The 23428-nt window shown below is 41.0% G+C and overlaps 1 protein-coding gene across 1 annotated transcript in view; it reads right to left on the reverse strand.

The window, feature by feature from the left end:
- Positions 1–23428, reverse strand: part of PPFIBP2 (PTPRF interacting protein, binding protein 2 (liprin beta 2)) — a 158078-nt gene that overhangs the window by 92187 nt on the left and 42463 nt on the right. Inside the window, exon 2 of the mRNA XM_006885444.1 lies at positions 17810–18024. Within this exon, the coding sequence (XP_006885506.1) occupies positions 17810–18024 (215 nt within the window). The remainder of the gene's footprint in view (positions 1–17809; positions 18025–23428) is intronic.

A 23428-nucleotide genomic window follows, 5' to 3' on the forward strand; every position in this document is an offset into this window, starting at 1 on the left:
TTTCTTTTCAATGATAATACCAGAGCCTGCCAGAGGGAAACAGTCCTGAAGAAAATTCTTCGTCTGGCGTCTCCCTTCTGGAGTGGCTGGAACTCATTACTGAGAGACCCCGATTTCCTGTCTCTGCTTCACTCGGCATTTACCCACAGGCTCCCAGCTGCTCACAGTTTATTTGGGACTGGGGAGAAGACTAAAAATAAGTGCTGCTCTCGGAGGAGCCTGTTGGTTCCCACACACAGCCTGACCCCCATCCTGAAGCCCACGCCCACCCCTTTTTCCAGTGGGCGCCAGGCTGTGCCCTGAGGAAAGCCAGTTGCTCTCAAAAAAGAATAAATTAGGAACTAATTTCAGTCTGAGTTCATGGACCTACTGGGTACCAGGCCACATGCAGTTTGTTTTCTGTCCCTGGCAGGGCTAGCTTTCGCAGTCTGTAACCTCAGAGATCTCTCCCTAGTGGTGTCTGGCTCTAGCTGGTATCAGCCACCATCAGAGAGTACAGACTGGGGAGTGGGGGCGGGGGAGGGATTGCATTCTGTCAGTGGAGAAGTGGTGTGGAACAGGACAGTGCTCCACCAGTCCCATGCTGTCTTGCCATTCTCCCCAGCACCAGACTACCTGCTTTATAAACCAGGAAATTGGAAAGGGCCAGCACCTCACAAAAGTTCAGTGCCTGGCTGGCACAATATGTAACAAAAGGCCCAAGGGCTACTCTGTATTCCCATAGGTAAGTCACAGGCTCTCATTCCAGGTTGGATGCCACCACTGCCACCTCCTCCTCACACTCTCATCACCTTTGAGAGCTCCCCTGAAGTAGTTTTCTCCCCAGCCCAGCCCTTAATATGCGGCCTTTGGCTATGACTGATTATGAAAGTGATCTTTGATGTGGGAGCAGCAGGAACTGTGATTACATGCAAGGGCCTGGAGCTCTGCTAGGGAAAAATGACTTACAGATACACATCTTGTCACTGTGTGGGCCTTCCCTGTGTCCTTGGAGGCCACCAGGGGCTTTCCCTGAACTCCTGGGCTGAAGAAAATGCTCTCCTGGGTGTCTGCATGCTCCTGAGCATCACAGTAACATTCACCACAGCCAAGAGAAGGGTCCCAGAGACAAGACAGGGACGAAGCCTGATGGCAGAGTCCCAAACCTGCTGGCCCAGCCCACAGAGATCACAGGGAGGAGGTGGAGAGCTCTGGCCAGAAGCTGGCATTTGGGGAGGAATGAATTCCTAGAGACACACCCAGATCAGAGGTCAAAAAGGAAAAGCCAGATCCCAGCTCAAGAGCCTTCTTCCTCCTCTTTGGCTCATTTCTACAGTGTGGTCCAGGTGGTGACCCAGCCAGGATCTCTGGCCAGAACTGATACTCATTAAAACTCACTGCAGTCTAGGCAATTCTGGCTCAGAGCAGCCCTCCATCAGGTTTCCAAACTGTAAATCATTACAGGAAGACACTGCCCATCTTTCGGCTGGGAGATTGGAACTATTAACCTTTCTGTTAACAAGACACATTGGGTGCTTCATTACAAATAAGGCCCCTTTCGAACTATGCTAGGACGTGCTACTGAAGGGCATCACTAAGATTGTAGGGGCTGGTAGGCTTTACTTTTTCTGTCAGGAAGTTTAGAAAAGTCAATTGAAAAAAATTCTTTGAGTCAACATACATTTGCTCAGCATTCAAGGCAAATGAAACTAATTTCCTATCCTGAGTAAATAAAGAATTACACACGGTATGTAACAAAGGGCTCCAGGAAGGAAGGAACAGTGAAGCTGATTGAGGGCTGAATAGAGGAGGCCAGTCAGTGTCCCAGTCCCTGTAGGATAAGGACAAGCCCTGATCCCTCAGAGTGGGGCCAACACCCTTCTCTGTGTTCTAAAACAAGAGAAAAGGGGAAGAAGTCTCAAGTGGCCAACACAGCTACCTCTCATCAGCCTTGCTAATTCCCACTTGCCCTTAGAGAGGTGGTTCAGGTGACAACTCCTCCAGGAAGCTTTCCCAGACTGCTTCCTTTCACTCCTCCCTATAATCACCATCTATTTCACCACTTGCCTTGTTTACTGAACCACAGCTGACTGTTCACACATCTCTCTACAGCATTAGATTATGGATAATGCATCTTGTTTTAAATTTGTCCCTGACTTTCATTCCTACGAAAGTTCTCAGTACACAGTTGTTAAGTGCCATTAAGTCAAGTATGACTCATAGTAAACCTATCAAGAACAAATCTGAATCTTGTCCTCTCTTGTGCCATCCTCATCATCTCGGACACATTCAAACCCACTGCTGCTGTCACTGCAATATGTTGCTTCTGTTGATTGTCTTCGAGTTGAGCATGACTCATAGCAACCCTATAAACAAAAGGCCTGAAGCCCCTCTACAACTATCGACATCTATCAAAGTTCATAGAGTTTCCGGAGGCATGTTGTTTAGGAAGTGGATGCCACTTCTTCTTCCAAACCTGTCATAGACTGTTATTGGCTGAGTCCCTTGTGATTGCATAACGACACTAAGTACAGCAGCTCTGAATCCTTCCCTGTCCTGAGCCAGTCTCACTAATTCAGCCTCACTAAACCCCATTGTCCCAGTTACTGTATCAATCCATTTCATCCGGAGTCTTCCTCTCCTACACTATCCATCCACCCTTCTGAGCATGATGTCCTTCTCCAAAGACTAATCTCTCCTGGCCACATGCCCAAAGTAAGTGAGGCGGAGCTTCAAAATCCTAGCCTCCAGGGAGAGATTTCACCAAGGAGAGTTCACCCTCTCTAAGATAGACCAATTTATTTTCTTGACAGTCAATAGTATGTCCAAGACTCTTTTCCAGCACCACAACTTGAAGGCATCTATTCTTCTTCTGTCATCTTTAGTCATTGTTCAACTTTCTGAAGCATAACAATTAAGAAGACCATGGCCTGGATTAGGTGCACCTTTGTATCTAAATGGATATCATTGCTCTTCAGCACTCTGGAAAGGTCCATGATAGCAGATTTTTTCCCACTGCAATTCATCTTTTGATTTCCTGACTGCTGGTGTTCAAAGTGTTGATTGTGGATCTGAGCAAGTAGTAATTGCTAACAACCTCAATTTCTTCTCTATTACGGTGCTGTTAATTGGCCCAGTGGTAAGAATCTTTGTCTTCTTGATGTTGAGCTTCAATCCATATTGATGGTCCTTGACCTTCTGTAGCAAGTGCTTTGAGTCTTTTTCAGTTTCAGCAAGCAAGGTTGTGTCATTTGCATATCATAAGTTGTTAATGAGTCTTCCTCTAATCTTGATGCCACACTCATCCTCAAAAAGCCCTGCCTCCCGAATGATCTGTTCTGCATACAGGTTGAAAAGGTATGGGGACACGATGCATCCCTGATGCACTCCTGCACTCCTTTCCTGATTATGAATCATACAGTGTTTCCTTGCTCCGTTCTGAGGGCTGCTTCTTGGTCTAACTATAGGTTTTGTATAAGCATGATCAAGTGTTCTGGGATTTCCATTTCCCTCAAGGTTAGCCACAATTTGTTGTGATCCACACAGCCAAATGCGTTTGCATCGTCAATAAAACACATATATACATTCTTCTGATACTCTCTGCTTTCTGCCAAGATCCATCTGATATTGCCTCTTCTAAACCCAGCTTGTATTTCTGATAGTTCTTGTCAATGTACTATTCAAGTCTTCAGCAGGATTATTATAGTATGTGATATTAGAGATACTGTTTGATAATTTCCACACTTTGTTGTGTCACCTTTTTTTTTGGAATGGGAATAATTATGTATCTCTTCCATTCAGTTGTCCAAGCAAGTAGTTGTTCTCCAGATTTCTTGGCACAACTTGGTGAGCACATGCAGGGTAGCATCTGTTTGCTGAAATTCATCAGTTGGTATTCCATCGTTTCCTAGGGCTTTCTTTTTGGCCAAGTCCTTCAGAGCAGCCTGCACTTCCTCCTTCATCACCATTGCCTCTTGATCATACGCTGCTTCTTGAAATTCTTCTGTCAGCCAATTCTTCTTGTAAAATGATTCTGTATACTCCTTCCATCTTCTTATAATGCCTTCTGAATCATTCAGTATTCTGACCATAGCATCCTTAAGCATTGCAACTCGAGGCTTGAATTTATTCTTTAGTTCTTTCAGCTTAAGAAATGCTAAGTGAGTTCAGCTCTTTTGATTTTCCAATGCTAGCACCTTGAACACTTCATTATAATATTTTGTCTTGTCTTCCTGAGCGGCCCTTTGAAATCTTCTATTCAGCTCCTAACTTCTTGCTTTCTTTGTTTTGGCTTCTCAGAGCGTTAGTGCAATATTCAGTCTATTCTGACATTCATTTTGGTCTTTTCTTCTTTTTCCTTCTTTTTAATGACTTTTTGCATTCTTCATAAACAATATTCTTGATATCTTCCCACAGCTTATCTGGTCTTCGTTCATTAGTGTTCAAGGCCTCAAATCTACTCCTGAGTTCATTTTTAAATTCATGGCAGATAGACTGAAGGTCAAATATTGATTCCTGTGGATATGCTTTAACTTTTTTAGTTTTAATTTGAACTTGCATATGAGCAGTTGATGGTCTGTTCCACAATCAGCACCTGGCCTAGTTTTCACTGCTGATATTGAACTTCTCCAACAGTTCCTTCCATAGATGTAATAAATCTGATTCCTGTGCATTCCATCAGGTGAAATAAATGTGTATAACCTGTGTTTATGTTTCTTATAAAAGATTTTTACTATGAATAAATCATTGATTGTATAGAATTCTATCATTCTATCCCCAGCCTCAATTCTGTCACCAAGTCCATATTTTCCTTCTTCCTGATTCCCAACTTTTGCATTCCAATCACCCATTATTATTAATGCATCTTGGGTACATGTTTGGTCAATTTCTGACTGCAACAGTTAATAGGAATCATCTATTTCCTCCTCTTTTGCTCTGGTTGTAGGCACATAAATGTGAATGATAGTGGTGTTAGCAGGTCTTCCTTGTATGCGCATGGATACTATCCTGTCACTCACAATATTGTATTTCTATATGAATCTAGAAATGGCCTTTTTAACTGTGATAGCAACACCCTTTCCCTCCCTCACCTTTTTATCTCCAGCATGGATCATATGATTGTGGGATTCAAAATGTCCTATGCCAATCCATCTCATTTTGCTAATACCCAATATGTCAGTATTTATGCATTCCATTTCTTTACAATGTCAGTTTTCCTATATTTGTGCTTCTCACATTCCACGGACCAATTATTAATTTCTTATTACAACTGTTTCTCCTCCTTTTAATTTCCAAATTTGAGGGCTCAACTTCAGTTGCCATATCTTTTAGTCTACTCTAAGTGTGTTCTGCTGCATGTAGAGTTTTCAAAGGCCAGTTGTATTTGAAAAGTGGATGGCCAATCTTTCTTCCTACTATGTCTTAATTTGGATGTTCTACAAGATGTCAATCCCTCTTGTCGAAGGTCTTCCTCTCTTTTGCTGACTTTCTCATCTCTTAACAATATGCCCAAAGTATGTGAGATGAAGCTCAGCCATCTTTGTCTCTAAGAGGCACAGTGGTAGTACTTTCTCCAAGACATATCTGCTTGTTCTTTTTGCAATTCAATTCTCCACCAGCACAACTCAAAGGCATCGATTGAAAGACCATGGCCTGAATCAGGTGTACTTCAGGATTTAAATTGACATCATTGCTCCCCTGTACTTTAGAGAGGTCCCTGACAGCAGACTTTACCAATGCAATATATCTTGTCTTTTGATTTCTTGACTGTTGGTACCAAGGGTGTAAATTGTGGATCAACTAAGATGGAAAATATTTACAATTTCAATCTTCTCTATGTATCATAATGTTGCTTATCGGTCCAGTGGTGAGGATTTTTATCTTTCTTAATGTCAAGATGTAATCCATATTGAAGGCTGAGTCTCTGACCTTCTACAGCAAGTGTTTCAAGTCTTCCTCACTTTCACTAAGTAAGATTGTGTCATCTACATAATGCAGATTGCTGATTTGTCTTCCTCCTATCCGTATGCCAAATATTTCTTCATTGAATCCTACTCCTTGACTTAATAAATATTCTTTTAGTGAAAGAATGAGGCTCAAATTAAGAATGGCACCATAAGATCAAAACTTTACCTGCAGAATAATGAGACTTGAAAATCTGCTTTCAAGATAAAGATGCTTAAGCCAAAGTGGAAAAGACGGGCTCACTTCACCTATTAGTTAAACTAGCATGTGATGAATGAGAGATAATAGAAGGATGGGAGACAGGGAGGAAATCATGACAAGCATCTTTTGAATATATTTTTTGGTATGCTTAAGAAATAATTTCCAGCTCCTGAGGCTAATGAGTCCAAGACTGGCAGATATAAAGCAGGCTACTGATTAAAGTCTAAGGAAATGAAGTTCAGATGCTAAGAAGCCACATACAGGATTCAGATGGAGTAAAAAGTCAAAGTGCTTTCCCAGAAAAACTTTATAGGGTTGGATGCTGGCCATATTTATGAGGATACTGACTTTCAGCTGATTGGCTGCTCACAGCAGATCTCATCATGGAGATGATTATATTATTATATGAGAGACCATCATGGGAATGATGGCATTATACATAGAAAACCACTGATAATAATGGCCGAGCCCAGGAGACAATCTCAATCATTTCAACAATCCAAGAAGACACAATGACTTTGGCTAGACTCCTCCTGGTGGCAAACAACACCAACTTTTTAAAAATCCGAAATTATGTTAAAAGAATATTATCAGAGAGATGTCATTCCACAACTCCTCTGGTCTTCCCTCACTAGTGCTCAGTGTCCCAAACCTATTCTAAAGTCAGGATAGCTAGAAACAAGGTCTTACTTACTTTAGTTCTAGTGGACTTGTTTTCATTTGCTTCAGCTCCAATTTGAACTTGCACCCAAGTAACTGATTGTCTGTCCCAGAGTCAGCACTTGGCCTGTTTTGACTGCTGATATTGAGCTTCCCCAGTGATTTTCTTTCCATCAATGTACTCAATCTGATTCCTGTGCAACCCATTAGATTAATTCTATGTGTATAGACAACATTTGTGTGTTTTTTTAAAAAATATTCTTATAATGAATACAAAAAATTTTAAAAAATAATCTTTACCTCAGACTTTTTCACATCAATGTATATTTTACTTGTATAACATTACAATAAGAAATCCATTAAAAAAGGATACCAACCCAAAAGCATTAATAATGCTCTAAAGACTTAGGAGCTAGGCTTGTTTACGTAAGTGTTGGAGGGATGGAATGGAGACAGTGAAATGTGATGGGTGTAACCCTCAGTGGTAGTTAGCAGGCCAGAACACATCACAACACTTAAGTATATTCATAACATGCATATACAATATTCTTATTTATCTTAAACCCCAACAAAAACACCTTAAACAACAACAACAAAAAAAAAACAAAAAACCAACACAGCTTGTCTCAAAATGTTAAGAACATATGTACTCAGGAAACACACAAAGGGTACAAAAATTTTGTCAGTTCTTGACAGACATGTGGGCCTTTCAAAAAGCACTTCACTCATCTGCCACCTGACTCATTATGCAATGGAACTTAAGGCAGCCAGCTAAGGACAAAGGGTAGGAGACTATGAGAGCAGGAACTCTGGGAGGGAAACCACTGTTAAAAGTCCAGAGTGGTCAGATTTGGGACAGGAGAACTCAATGTAGCTTGTCCGACCTTCCTAACTCTGAACCTAAAAGGAAGGCTCAGAATTGTCACCTACCTCAGAATTCCAGGTACTTGTGGGAACAGCCATGGTCTTTATTCCTCCTGCCAGCTGCAGGGAGTTAGCACTTTATCAGGCAGACTGTGGACTGGGAGAAGTCTTGTGGGTCATGTGCCTATTTTGTTGACCTATCATTTGCTTCCCCAGCTTCTGCTCAACCTCTGAGGCTTGGCCTCTGGACCATGAGTTGGTCAGGTGTCAGTCACAAATGTAAGTGCAGACATAACTTGTGCCTTTCAGTGAGTGGCAGACTGGACCTGTTACTAGGAGGAGACGGTAAGAAGAGACGGCCAAAGGGAGAAGGAGCCCTGCCCAGAAGGCACTGTCCCTTTGGTCTTATAAGTCCTGCTCATAAAAGAATAGCCTAGCCTCCAGGGTTCACATTCCCACAATACACACAAACTGAAAGCCCATCTCCAAAATGGATTAGGACAAAGGTCAATAAACTTTTTTTATAGAAGTCCAGAAGGTTAGATTTTGTGGGTCATGCATTCTGTCATACTCAACTTTGACACAGTAGTGTGAAAGAAGTCACTGCTAATAAGTGTAGCTATATTTCAATAAAACGTTATGTATAAACACTGATATGCTAATTTTATTTAATTCTCATATGTCTGAAAATAAATGGAACAGTGCGTTAACAGAGAACTACCAGAAACATAAGCTGGGTTTAGAAGAGGCCCTGGCACTAGGAATGTCACTGCCAATGTCAGAAAGACGTTCGTTGAAAGCAAAGAGTACCAGAAGAATGTCTATCTGTGTTTCATTGACTATGTAAAGGTATTTGACTTTGTGGATCACAATAAATTGTGGCAAACTGTGACAAGAATGGGAATCCCAAAACACCTGACTGTGCTCTTGCAAAACCTATGCTTTTACCAGGAGGTAGCCATCAGAACAGAGCAAGGAAACACTGAATGATTCAAAATCAGGTAAGGAGTGTGTCAGGGAAGCATCCTATTTCTTACGCTTTCAATCTATATGAAGAACAAATCATTCGGGAGGCTGGACTTTATGAGAAGAAATAGGGCATCAGAATTGGAGGACAACTTATCAACAGCTTGCATTATACAGATGACACAACCTTGCTCGCTGAAACTGAAGAGGACCTGAAGCATCTTCTGTAGAAAGTCAAGGACTGCAGTCTTCAATATAGATTGAATCTCACATCAAGAAAACAAAGATTCTTACTACTGGGCCAACAATTAGCAGCATCATAAAAGATGGAGAAGAGATTGAGAGGGTCAAAATTTCAACTTGCTCAGGTCTACAATCAACTCTCTTGGAATCAGCACCCAGGAAATCAAATGATAAATTGGAGTAGGAAAATCTGCTGTCAGGAACGTCTCCAGAGTGCTGAATTGCAAATGCTCAAAATCACAATGAGATCCCATCTCACTCCAGTAGCAGAGGCAAAGTTTAACAGGTCAGCAAGTAATAAATGTTGGAGAGGATGCAGAGAGATAGAACTCTCATACACTTTTGGTAGAATTGTACAATGGTACATCCACTCTGGAAAGCCATTTGACACTTCCTGATAAAGCTGAACATAGAAATTCCATTTGACCCAGCTATTTAACCACCTGGAATATACCCCCAGAGAATGAGAACTGAGGCACATTTGGAGACTTGTACACCAATGTTCATAGCAACATTATTCACCACTGCAAACACATGGAAACAACCCAAATGTCCAAACATCAACAAATGGATTGAGAAATCAGGGTATATTCACATAATGGAATAATACGGTACACACAGGGCAATGATTTCATAAATTACTACCTAACTTGGGAGGGACTGGAGAGTATTATGCTGAGTGAACTAACTTAGTTCCATAAGGACAAATAGTGTATAAGACAATGAGTGTAGAACAAGTATGACGATCCAAGTGGGGAGAGGGTGGGAGCAGAAGGGGGGGTGGATTAATCATAGGGTCACACAATTTGATGGGTGGAAGGCAAGGTGAAGGAAATGGGAAAGATCCAGGGTGAAAAACAATGTTTATGCACTTTGTAAATAAACCAGTATAAAATATAAATATAAACACAAATATAAAATATATATATTGTGTTCAGTGGGCATGGAATGAGCTTGAGATTGTACATCTCTGATAAGCCCCCAGATTCTGATATACTGCTGGTCGAAGCATTATACTTTTAGTAGCAGGAGGCCAGGGAATCCACTTAAAGAAGTTCACTGACGCATAGGATACTAAACAAGTTTGACTGGAACCACAAACTCCCCTGAGCCAACCTGCCTGCCTGCCTGCCTACCTACGTGGGGACCTGAAAGGGCAGATGGCTAGAGGTGTGACTCTCTGGCAAGCCTGTGGGTGCAGGAGGACTGGGGGGCTACATGCTCAGACTCAAGCTAGCCTGGCAACATCTGCTACCACATCCCATGGGTCTAAAGCAGAAATTTAGTGGAGAAAGATTTATTTGCTCTTTAACGAGTGTTTGCACATTCTTGGTCATTTATAAACACTGGTTCTTAGGGACTGAAATAGTTCCCTCAGGTCAGGTCTGAAAGAAGCCAGTCCTCTAGAATTTAGTAGGGTATAGTTTACTTTGTGAGGAAAAAAATAAACAAAAGCTAGGAGAATTAAAACTGTTATATTTGCAGTGGCTAAAGGCCCCCAACCTAAGGTAATATGCCTGGATAAATGAATTAAAAATTCACCATGGCACAGGAAGCTTCTCTGGAAATACCTCCTGGAATTGAAAGAGTTATCCTAATAGGGTCCTGGAGAGAGGAATTGGAATCAAACGAGTTTCAAGAGGATTTCTTACTTTCGCCAATGAAAGACCTAGTCTATGCTCCCAGTCCTATAATGCTCAGCCCTCCCACAGTCTCCTCTCCCTGCCCGCAGGCACAGTAGAGACCCGCTGGCCTGCCTTTTGTCCACAGGTTTCCAAGGAAAAGGGGAAAAGAACTCTCTTTGCCAGCTGACCCTTGTGCATTGTCCAGGAGCTTAAATAACAAAGTAATATGCCATCTTCCTTTTTTAAAAAAGAAGTGGGGAAGTTACTTTCTTGTTCTCTATAAAGCCTGAATCTTCTATTTTAATGGAGCTCAGGTGGCCTCTCCTGTGCAATTTACAGCCTCAGAAGCCCATTGGACCATGTGCCTTGAGTCAGTTTAGACTCCACAGAAATGTGTGAGTGAGTCCCAGAATTTCGACTTCCCAGAATTTATCCCCGACTCCCACCTAGTGGCCCTATCCAGTACTGCACAAGGCTGCCTATTCCTTTCCAGACCTGAGCTCTATGGAGCTAACCACTCAAAAGAAAGCAGGGACACTAAGAAGTTTCTTAGCTCTCACTCAGGTTCACAGCTGCTACCAAGGGACAAAATAATATAGTCTGAAAATTGGCTCACATAAACTCTTATCTTTTTATTGTTTGAAAAGCAAAGATTGATTACCAATGGGCATGGGATTTCTTTTTTGGGATGATTAAAGGGTTCTAAAATTAGTTGTGATGATGACTATATAACTGAGTATGTCATATCCATACTATAGAAAAATGCTATACTCTAAATGCATTAAATCTTAATAAAATGATTGAAAAATTTTTTAAAGCCACCAAATTCTTAAAGATTGGATGGAAAGGACTTTTCCACAAAAGTCCTGCCTCAAATTCTTTAAAACTAAAATGCTCAGCAAGCATAGGTCCTGAACCATTTTTCGTTCCCAACTAGGATGATGTGTGGATATACAGAAATGAATCACACAGCATGAGAAATTCAGGCTCATATTTTATAATTCACAAAACAGCCTTTTCTCCTCCACCTTTTTTTTTTTTATAACTCTTTCAACTTTTCAATATGGTAAACAGATTTGCTTGCTTAGCAAGAAGAAAAGAATCCAATCTGGCAGAAAAGCACAGGTTTTATTTGAAGAATTGGAATCTGCAGAAGCTGCCGTCTGTGGCAAGGTGTTTGGGAAGTGCTGAGGGGGGTAGCCATGCCCCCTCCTAGACCGGGGTCCCTTCCTTCATTTCTTAAGGAACTAGTTAAGGTGACAGAGGACAGCTGACTTGACTGGTGGGATGTCCAAGGTGAACATATCCCCTTACTCTAGATGGGTTTTCCACATCCCCAGTCCAGTGGGACCCAGCAGATGCTGCCATCCAGGACACCCCTATTGAAGATGACAGCCTTGGTTGAGCCTTGGGATAGGGACAGCCTTACCTTGAGAAGGTCCCTGAACTCTTTCCACTGGGTAGACCAAGAAATCTGGACGAAGGGAGGCAAAGCACAGTGCCTACCAGGACAAACTGCAGTAGAACTGGAATACATGGCCAGATACTCCAGACTTGTAAACTCAGCTATCATTTCTAGCAGGGAAACAGCCCCACAGAGGGGAAAATGTTTATCTAGAGTCACATATAAGACAGTAGGAGAGATCTAGCCTTTTGACTCATCCTCCATGGTTCTTTTAACTTCCCATACCACCCCATTCTTTTGTTTGCATTCACCTGCCTATACAGGTAGACCAGGATATTTCCAACCAGGCAGAGGAAAGCTGGCATGCCTGTTGAGCAGCCAAGACTACTCCATGCACCCTACTGCCAAATGGGGTCCAGAGCAAAGTACTTCTATTGTTCTCTGCCAATCACACGCCTCTCCTGGGACCTGAACTCTGCCCTGACTTGACCTCGCTCTATTGCTGTTACTGGGTTTGCTTCCCTTTTCTCTGATTTCATCTTAGGCCCCTCAAGTTTCTAGCCTTTACCAAGGTGTCTCTTGGTCACACATAACATCTTTAAACAGCAGGAAAGGTGGATTGCCTGGCTTGGGGTTAGAGGTGGGCATGACTATTAGAGGAGTTTCCAATAATGTAAGTGAATCTCTGTGGTGAAAGCAATGTTTCTCAATCTTGAATGGACTTACAAATCACCTGGGGAGTATTCAATAAATATATAAAGTGGTGATTCATATTCTGCATTTTACTCCCAAAACTACCAGTAGATGTTAAAGCTGCAGATCCACAGACCACAATCTAAGTAGTACGCGTCTAAGAGAAGGTATCAAGCTAAACAATTCTGGGTTTATGCACTGCTTTGAATTCTGTTTACATATAGATAAGACCTAGCATGGAATGTGTATATAGCTAGATTGTAAAACAACTTTAGGTTTGCAAGACCTAAAATATAGACAGGCTGTCTCTGCCTAAAATCAAAACCTTAACATCCAATCTTGATGACTTAGAATATTTGCATAAACTTCTGACCTCTAAAAGTATGTATCCATAGGAAGCTGATGTCCATAATTACTCTCAAAAATTAGTATATAAAATCTTTCAGGAAGCCTCTCTTCACAGGAATATAGTGTGCCAAACATTGAAAATAATTCGAATAACAGATGAAAATCAGAAAGGAAATTCCCCCTCCACCATTTTTCAAGACAATCAACTTCACTAACTACTTTTGTATCAAGAATATATTTTGCCTCTCCATAATTTTATTTTGGAAAATCATTATAGTCCACATCATATACTTAAAAAAATACTGCAGATGGATTAGCATTAATTTTAAGATTTAAAAAAAAAAAATCAAACCATAAATAGGCTGGAGGAAGATACAGGTAAGTAGTTTTATTTGGTCTGAGGATGGAAAAGGCCTTTCCCATGGGGAAAAATGGGATAAAAACCAAGGAAGAAACCATATAGGAAAGACTAATAATGCTCAATTAAAATCCTTTTTAATTTCTATACCTCAAAATGCATCAAAATCAACATTTAAAAACGTGAGGAAAAATACATAGCATAATTAAAAACAGGAGTTAATATGTAAGAAAAAAACCACTAAAATCCTAATAAAAAAAGGATCTAGACTATAATAGCTAGGTGGTTCCTCAGAAGTGAGGATGGAATGGTAAAACGTTGTCTCACATACTTTGGGCCTGTTGTCAGGATGGGCCACTCTTTGGAAGACATCATGTTGGGAAAGGCAGAGGGTCAGGGAAAGAGAAAGGCCCTCAGCCAGCTGGGTTGACACAGTGACTGTAACCATGGGCTCGAGCATATTACAGACTGTGAGGCTGAATCAGGATAGGGGAAGGTTCAGATCTGTTGTTCATAGATTTGCTATGAGTCATAGTCAACTTGATGGCATCTGACAACGTAGGAAGCTCTGGCGGCCTAGTGGTACGAGTTGTGCTACCAACCTGAAGTCACACAGTTCAAACCCATCAGTTGCTCTGCGGGAGAAAGATGGGCAATCTCCTCCCACATCAGCTATGGATCTGTTTTGATTCAGCGTTATATAACAACAACAAAAGCAATAATACAGACTGCAGATCAAGAGTTTTCAGAATAAAGTAGGCATGATCAAGAGAAAGCAAAGTGACCTGTGGGGTGTAGAGGATAAAAACTTAAGTATTTTTAACTTTTTTTTTTTTAAAAAAAACAACACAAAACCCCAACTCTATCCTGGAGATATTTTTAGAATATATATTTAATATAAGGAGCTTCAGAAGCATGTTGTTGTCATGTGCCTTCAAGTCAGAGCTGAACCCTAGCTGACCCTCCAGCAGGTTCTCAGAGGCAGCAAACTGCACAGAAGAAGACTGCCCATCCTTTTCCCATGGAGCTACTGGTGGATTTGAATTCTGTGCCTTTGGGATTTCAATGCAGCTAAGTAGGCCATCCAAGACACCTAATATTTAATATCATAAAATATTGTACTGATAACTAAAAGGATGACAGTTCAAATCACCACTTGATGCCCCATGAAAGAAAAACGAGTTTTCCCCTCTGGAAAAGACTGACACCCTCAGAAATCTGAGGAAGGGTCACTACAAATTAGAATTGACTTATAGGTGAGTGGTTTGGCTGTTATTTTTGTTTTAAATATTTAAATATGTTGGTCTGATTCACAAACATTCCTAAGGGAATATTACTATATTGGGAATTATTTTTCCTTCAAATAGAAATATAAGAACAGAAGTTTAGAAATCATACAAGAAAAAAAAATACTAATGCCAAAATTCTTTGATCTCCTACTAATTATTGTCATTGTTATGTGCCGTCGAGTTGCTTGCGACTCATAGCAACCCTATGTACAACAGCCCTAAACCCTGCTCTGTCCTGTGCCAATCACACTGTCTCTGACACTCCCATCCCGATTACCCTAGTCACTGAATCAATCCACCTCATGGAGGGCCTTACCCTCCTGCACTGTCCCTCCACCCTACCAAGCATGATGTCCCTCTCCAAGGACCCATCCCTCCTTACAATATGTCCAAAGTATGTTAGATGGAGGGAGCCTCAGAATCCTTGCCTCCAAGGAGCAGCCCAGTTTGACCCTTTCCAGGATGAATCTGTTTGATTTCCTAGCAGTCCATGGTACCCTCAATACTCTTCTCCAGCACCACAGCTCAAAGGCATCAATTCTCCTTCTATCCTCCTTAGTCACTGTCCAACTCTCTGATGCATAACAAGTGATAGCAAAGACCATGGCCTGTATCAGATGCACCTTAGTCTCCAGAGAGACACCATTGCTCTACAGTACTTTGGAGAGATCCAAACAGCAGACTTTCCCATGGCAATACGCCTTTCAATTTCCTGGCTACTGGTGCCAACAGTGTTGACTGTGGAGCCAAAAAAATTAAAGCTGTGAACAATCTCAATCTCTTAAAGAAATAAAAAATTAGTAAAACCATATTTTCGTTTTTATTGTTTTAATATGGTAAGGTCTGAGAAAGCTAGCATTTCTGTAAGGAAGAAACTTGTCAATAAAGGAAAATCACTAATTTCCATGAAAATAAGCAATAGAAAAGTGCTAATACTCTCAATGCTGTCAAGTTGGAATGCACCCATGGCTGACCTTCTAGTGGGTTTCCAAAGTTGTAAATCGCAGGGAGGAGATTGCCCAACTTTCTCCTGAGGAGCTGCTGGTAGGTTTGATGCACTAGTGAGGCTCACTCTCTAGGTTACCAGTGCAACTTTCTATGCACTGCATCACCAGATCTCTGCTGACCCAAAGACCATGGTTCACTGACAGATCAAATCCACCAGAGGCTCTGAGGAATAAAGATGGTCACTCTCCTCTTGTATTGTTTACAGCCTCAGAATTCCAAAGGAGAGTCAGCAAGGCATCAGTTCTGACCCAGTGGCAACGAATTTTGGCTTATTTTCCTGTAGCCCAAATCATATTAACCAAAACAGTTCATAAATATGCTTTTCTGTCTACACATTCTGTCTAGGTCTGCTTATATTGCTTCCCCGAGATTGGAAATCACTACCAGCAAAGCCTTTCTGAAGTAGTTCGTCTTTAGCCCACACTTTTAGCTTTGATAACTCATTTGCTTCCCTCAGAACATAGCAGGTTTGTAGGTCTGATTGAGAGAGAGTAGGAGAAGGAGAGTTAGGATATCTGTATTTCACTCAAAGACATGAGGTAGATTCGAGGCAAAGTGGTCTGATGGGCTGCACCAGCAATAAAGGATGAATAAGGTTACCAGCTTTTAAATAAACTCAAGATGGATCAAGGACCTAAGACGAAAACCCAGGACTATAAAGTTCATAAAGAAAAGCTTGGAAGAACTCTAGAAGTCCTAATCCACAACATAAACAGTCTTCCAAGCATCCTAAAAAATCTACGACCAGGACAGGATAAAATAGATGAATGGGACCTTCTAAAAATCAAATCCCTATGCACATCTGAAAACTTCTCCAACATAGTAAAAAGGGAAGCCAAAGACCGGGGGGGAAAATATTTGGTAATGACATATCAGATAAGGGACTTATATCTAGAATTTATAAAATACTTGAGCACAACACAAGATAAACAACTCAATTGAAAAATGGGCACAGGATATGAACACTCTTCACCAAAGAAGACATTCAGATGGCACACAAACACATGAAGAAATGCTCAAAATCCCTAGCTCTAAGAGAGATGCAAATCAGAACAACTATGAGATATCATCTCACCCCAGTAAGAATAGCAAACTTAACAGAACAGGAAACAACAAATGCTGGCAAGGTTGCAGAGAAACTGGAACCTTTATTCACTGTTGGTGGAGTACAAAATGGTGCAACCACTATGGAAGGCACTATGGCATTTTCTCAAAAAGTTGCAAATAAAAATACCATTTGACCCAGCAATTCCAGTATTGGGAATATACCCTAAAGAAACCACAAATGCTACCCAAGCAGATATATGCACACCCATGTTTATTGCAGCTTTGTTCACAATAGCAAAGAGTTGGAAACAACCCAAGTGCCCATCAACAAACAATGGAGAAGCTGTGGAATACTATGCTGCACTGAAAAATAAAGAACTCATGAATTATACAAAATGGGTGACATTAAGCTGAATGAAGTATCTCAGTCACAGAGGGAAAAATGCTACATAATGCCACTGCTGTAAAGTAGGGCTGACAATGGGTTTGGGGGGGAGACTGAGAAAAGAGGGGATAAATAATGTATACTGCACTGAAACATATGAGGGAGGGAACTGTTTAAAAGGGATATATGATTAGGTATTATTGTCATGACAAGAGTCCAGAATGAAAGCTGCATAGTGGAGTGGACTTAGGGGGAGGGATTATATAACAATGAAAGAATTTTTCTTTTACTTTTCAAAGAGAAGAGCGGAATGAGGCAGGGGAGAGGTAGGCAGGGAGAAAAGTGCAGCAATGAATGAATGGAAATCCAAAGCCTCTGTAAACATTCATTAAAATTAATTTAAAAAAAGAAAGAAGAAACAGAGGGACAGAGCTGAAGATAAATATCTAAGCCAAAGATTGTAAACCAGTAAATAGTACTTGTAATCCTGGGGAAAAACTCTCCACGTTTATTCTTCTCTGACCCTGGTTTACTTTCTCAGCAAAGAGGATCATGGAGCAAAGAGAGGCAAACCATGTGGTTTATGCTTCTTGAATGGGTTCTATACCCCTCAGAAGGTCCATTCAGTGGGGCGGCAAAGGTAGATGGGAAATGAGGAAGGGCCAGGCTAAGGAATAATACAAATGAAGCTGCAATCCAGTCAGTGGTAGAATTCCACTGACTGCTTGCTTTGGTTTCCCAGTGGTTCCTCAAACAAGCCAAGAGCCTACTCACCACGCTCTCCTCAAACCACTCCTTTATGTAGGCAGCTGTTGGGCCTGGAATCTGGTTCAGAAGGGCTGCTCTCTCCTGAGGGTGCTCCAGCATCTCCAGGGCCAGCCTCAAGTCCTCGACGAGATGGATCACTGGAAAGGGATTCTTGTAGGAGGCTGGGGTGGACAGTTCAGGCTCACAGGTACCATCACTAATATCTGCACCTGTTTTAGTGCCTAGAACAAGAGAGAGGCGGGAACCTTGGTAAGAAGGATAGACACCATGGGTAAAGAATTAAGCAAGGTAAAGAGCAAGACAGTGAAAGGATGGGAGTTAAGAAGCCTAGAAATATCACAGGTGCTTCATCATTATCAATCACTTATAAATTCCAAGACTTCACCTGTCTCTACCTTGGGCTGGACATGACAGAGAAAGACAGATACCTGCAGGGATAAGAAAGTTGAGACATTTAGGTAACTGAGGAAAACACTGCTAGAACTCCCCAAAACTCAAAAACATGCAAATTAAAGCACTAAGAAAGCAACCTGATGCTGTCGAAATGTAATTCAGACACGACATCACTGTCAAGTCAGAATCAAATCATTGCTGACCCAGTTTTTGGAGGCTGTAAATCATACAAAATGAGACTGCCTATCTCTCTCCTGAGGAACATTGATGGATTCAAACCACAGAAGAGGTTAGAAGCACAAATCCTTATGGACTATGCCACTAGAGCTCCCTTTTCTGCTATTAAATTAATTTATGTCACAAAATTAATGTGGTAGGTTGCTTGCACAAGTGGCCACTAAAATTCCTTCCATTTCCCTCACACCCCATAAAATGCGTTTTGTCTATTCCTCTCATCAAGAAGAGGATTTTTAATCTAGATTGGGCTAATGACTTGCTCTGATCAATGGATTACAAGCAAAAAGGGGTTGAGCTAGGCCTTAAAAAGGTATGGCAGCTACTGCTTTCCCTCTCTTGTAGTCTTAACCCGTCATATTTCTCTGATACAAAGATGCCCAGCCATCTCAGGTGCTGTGACAGACATGCACATGTAGTCATTTGGGGTCCTTCAGCTCCAGCCCAAACTGAGCAGAGTAGGGAAGAGCTATCATGGCCACTGTTTGTATCTTGCAATTGTGACCAAAATAAGTGGTGATTGTTTTAAGACACTATATTTTGGCTTAGTCTATTACATAGAAAAATAGAAAGCAATTATAAGACTTAGTTTTGGTGAAGGTTAATGAATCTTCAGCAGATTTTTGTGACTCTTCTCAATTAGGATAAAAAAAAAAGGCATTGGTGTGAAGGCAATGGCATCTGACTCCTACTAACCTCACAAGGAGGCAGAATCTCCATTAACAGCATCAAAAGACCACATTCTGACACCAACCATCCTTCTCAATGGCATCCACTAACCCTCCAGTGGATCCAGTAATTCATTGCAATGACCATGCAGAATTTACAATGCTCAGAGTTACTGGATTTATGAGAGGAGTTTACAATTCAGGATCAGGAATGATGCAGGGAATGGTTCTTCAATCAGCACAGTTTCTTCTCAGCTTCTGGCAAGTGCTCTGCTCAGGAAAGTATTAGAAAACTCATTAGCTTCATTAAAGCAGGCCTATATCTGACCCTTGGCCTCATGTCCTTAGCCTCCACTTTGTTGTTTTAGGTATTCCAATTAAGTGTCAAAGCCAGAAGGCCCCAGGAGCCAGCGAAGATCTCATCCCACTGCACACTGCTGCTGGTCTCAGCAGGGACCGGAAAGGGTTGACCTGCACCAGGATATTCATATGTCTAACTTTTACTCTGAAAACTCTATGAATTTGGAGAAAAGATGAAAATGATAGAAATGCTTCAGGCCTTTTGTTCATAGGGTTGCTATGAGTCATTCTTGACTTGATGACAATAAACAACAACAACAACAACAACTATTACTATGCTTTGCTGTTAGAGGTACAATATCTGTCAATGTTTTGTACTGGGGAGATCATTTCCATGTTATTGCTTATTTTATAACTTAGGTATGTATATGATTGCTTGTTTATCATTTGCACTTACTAGTATAGCACTTGTCTGTCAGTTTACAGTCTGAGGTAACTTGTGTGTTGTTGTAATGCTGTAAGCAATAGCACTGAAGTTTCAAATGCTAGTAGGGTCATCCAAGGCGGACAGGCTTCAGCAGAGCCCTCAGGTTAAGACCAGTTAGCAGGAATGGTTATTCACGTCTGAAATAACAGGCCTTTGAAAACTCTATGAACAATAGAGGAACATGGGTAACTACAATATTAGAGATAGATCACAGATTTGAAGTAACTAAAAAATGAGCAGTAATGACTGGAAAATTGAATCCAGAAGTATGAAATCTAGGAAAACTGGAAGTTGTAAAAAATTTAATGGAACATATAAAGATCTCAACATTCTAGGCATCAGTGAGTTGAGATAAACTGACACTGGACACTTTGAGTCAGATAATTGTATGTTCTACTATTGGCACATGACAAAAAGAGCTACGTTGGCCTGCTACCAAGCCGAAGGCAGGTGATTTTAATCTGCGGCCCTCGGCCAGGTTCAAATTGTTTTCCTGTCAAACATTCTTCTAGGTAGTATAGCTCTGGTCTGAGTGTTGCTGTACAGAGGTAACTCATGGTTGCTGTGATGCTGAAGACTGTGACAGTGGTGTGCCAATCGTGGTAATGGGCACCCATGGGGGACAGTGTTGGCTGGAGCTTCCTGACTAAAACAAGCCTGGAAGCAGGAGCGACATCCACTTCTGAAATGGCTTGCCTCGGGAAACTCTATGTACTCACTGCTCAGGCCGTTCGTTCATAGGGTTGCTATGAGTCGTCTACGACTCGAAGGCACCAAACAACAACAACAACAACTAGAGCAGGGTTTAGAGCTATTGTACACAGGGTCACTATGAGCCGCAGGTGACTCAACCCACATAAAAAACAACAACATTCCGGGAATGAAAAATTGAAGAGGAATGGCATTTGTAGTAAAAAGACATTTTAAGATCTATCCTAAAATACAATGTGTGAGTGACAGGATTTTATCATTATGTGTACCAGGAAGACCTATGGATACAACTAACTATTATTCAAATATATGCAACAATAGCGAAACAAAGAGGAGAAAATAGAGGATTTCTACTAACTTTTACAATCTGAAACTGACCAAACATGCAATCAAGATTGCATTAATAATAACTGGAATTACTGGGATGCAAAAGTTGAAAACAATGAAGAAAAAAATGGTAGTAAAAAATGTCACAGACTTGGTGACAGAAATAGGTTGGAGATCAAATCACTGAGTTTTATACATGACTTATTCATTATAAATACCTTCCTTAAGAAACATAAACGTCAACTGTACACATAAACCTCACCTGAGGGAATGCACAGGAATTACACTGAAAAAAAAATCTGTGCAAAGTATCATTGAAGAAACAGTACAAGCAATAAAAAAACAGGCCCAGTGCTGATTGCAGAACAGACCATCACAGGAAGACATTCAGATGGCCAATAGACAATTGAAGCAATGCTCGAAATCAATGGCAATAAGAGAGATGCAAATCAAAACTTCAGTGAGATATCATCTCCCCCCAATTGCAGTGGCAAAGTTTAACAGAATAGCAAGCAACAAATAGTGGTAAGGATGTGGAAAGAATGGAGCTCTCATACACTGTTGGTGGGAATGTAAAATGGTACAACGACTGTGGAAGGCAGTTTGGCATCTCCTCAAAAAGCCGAACACAATGAATGAATGGAAATCCAAAGTCTCTGTAAACTTTCATTAAAATTAGTAACAATAGTAAAAAAGAAAGTCTACCATCAGAATTTGGCCAGAGGTTGTATGACATGTCAGCACTATAATGACATTATAATGACTGTTATAATTAAAATGCTATGACATTTTAGCAAGAGAAAAAACCAAAAAGCCAAACACAGAGATTCCATATGACTCAGCTATTCCACAGGTAGGGATAACAGAACTGAGACACAAATGGAGATTTGTACACCAATGTTCATAACAGCATTATTCACAATAGAAAGAACATGGAAACAGTCCAAATGTCAACAAACAACTCGATTGAGAAATTGTGGTATATTCATATGACGGAATTACCATGCAGCACTCAAGTGAAATGATTTTTGAAAAATACTATGTAAAATGGGAGAAGGTAGAGAGCATTATGCTGAGTGAACTAACTCAGGCACATAAGAACAAATACTATATAATACCATTATTATAAAAACAGAAAAATAAACAGTAAGATGTGTATGGATAACCAAAGAGGGAAGGGAAGAGAACAGGGGGGCAAGGGGACTGAGGATAAGGAGGAGGGGAAATCATGGGGTCACAGGATTTGGTGGGTGGAGGGAGAGGGCAAAACACAACAATGTATGTTAAACACAATGCAAACAAATTATTGTATGCAAACCAATAAAAAACTATTAAAAATTTTTAATAAGGTAAAAAAAGTCAAAACAAAGGGAAGAGATGCAGAAGTGAAAGAGATGAACAGAAGATTTCAAAAGACAGCTCAAGAAGACAAAGCAAAATATTATAAAAGAATGTGCAAAGAGGTGGGGTTGGAAAATAAAAAGGGATAAATTTGTTTGGCATTTCTCAAGCTAAAGAAGCAAAAACCAAATTCAAGCCTCAAGTTGCAATACTGAGAGGTGCTATGGGCAAAATCTTGACTGCTCCAGAAATCATTAAAAGAAGATGGGAGGAATTCACAGAGTCACTGTATCAAAAAGAATTAGTCAACATTGCAATGTTTCAGGAAGTAGCATATGATAAAGAACCAATGGTAATGAACGAAGAAGTTCAAGCTTCACTGAAGGCACTGGGAAAAAATAAGGCCCAAGGAATGGATGGGTTATTAACTGACATGTTTCAAATTACAGATGCAGCCCTGTGCCAGGAAATCTGGAAGATAGCTACCTGGCCAACTGACTGGAAGAGATCCATGTTTTCCTCATTCCCAAGAAAAGTGATCCTAAGGATGTGAAAATTATCTAACCATACCATGTTGCTGCTGTTGTTGTTATGGGCCATCAAGTCGCCTGCAACTCATAAAAACCCTATGTACTACAGTCCTAAACCCTGCTCTATCCCTTGCCAATCTTATTGTCTCTGACACACCTATCCCCATTACCCCAGTGATGGAATCAATCCACCTCATAGACGGTCTTCCTCTCCTGCACTGTCCCTCCACCCTCCCAAGTATGACGACTCTCTCCAAGGACTGATCTCACCTTGCAACATGTCCAAAGTATGTCTGACGAAGCTTCAGAATTCTTGCCTCTAAGGAACACCATGGCTTCACCCTCTGATCTCACCTTGCAACACGTCCAAAGTATGTCTGACGAAGCTTCAGAATTCTTGCCTCTAAGGAACACCATGGCTTCACCCACTCCAGGACGAACTTGTTCATTCTTCTAGCAGTCCATGGTATATTCAATACTCTTCTCTAGCACTAAAGCTCAAAGGCATCAACTCTCCTTCTATCCTCCCTAGTTATTGTCCAGCTCTCTGATGCATAGCAAGTAACTGCAAAGACCATGGCCTGTATCAGGCGTACCTGAGTCTCCAGACTGACATCATTGCTCTTCAGTACTT

Source organism: Elephantulus edwardii, unplaced genomic scaffold (genome assembly GCF_000299155.1).
Source record: "Elephantulus edwardii isolate Elephantulus edwardi_28Jun2011 unplaced genomic scaffold, EleEdw1.0 scaffold00044, whole genome shotgun sequence".
Lineage (NCBI taxonomy): Eukaryota > Metazoa > Chordata > Mammalia > Macroscelidea > Macroscelididae > Elephantulus > Elephantulus edwardii.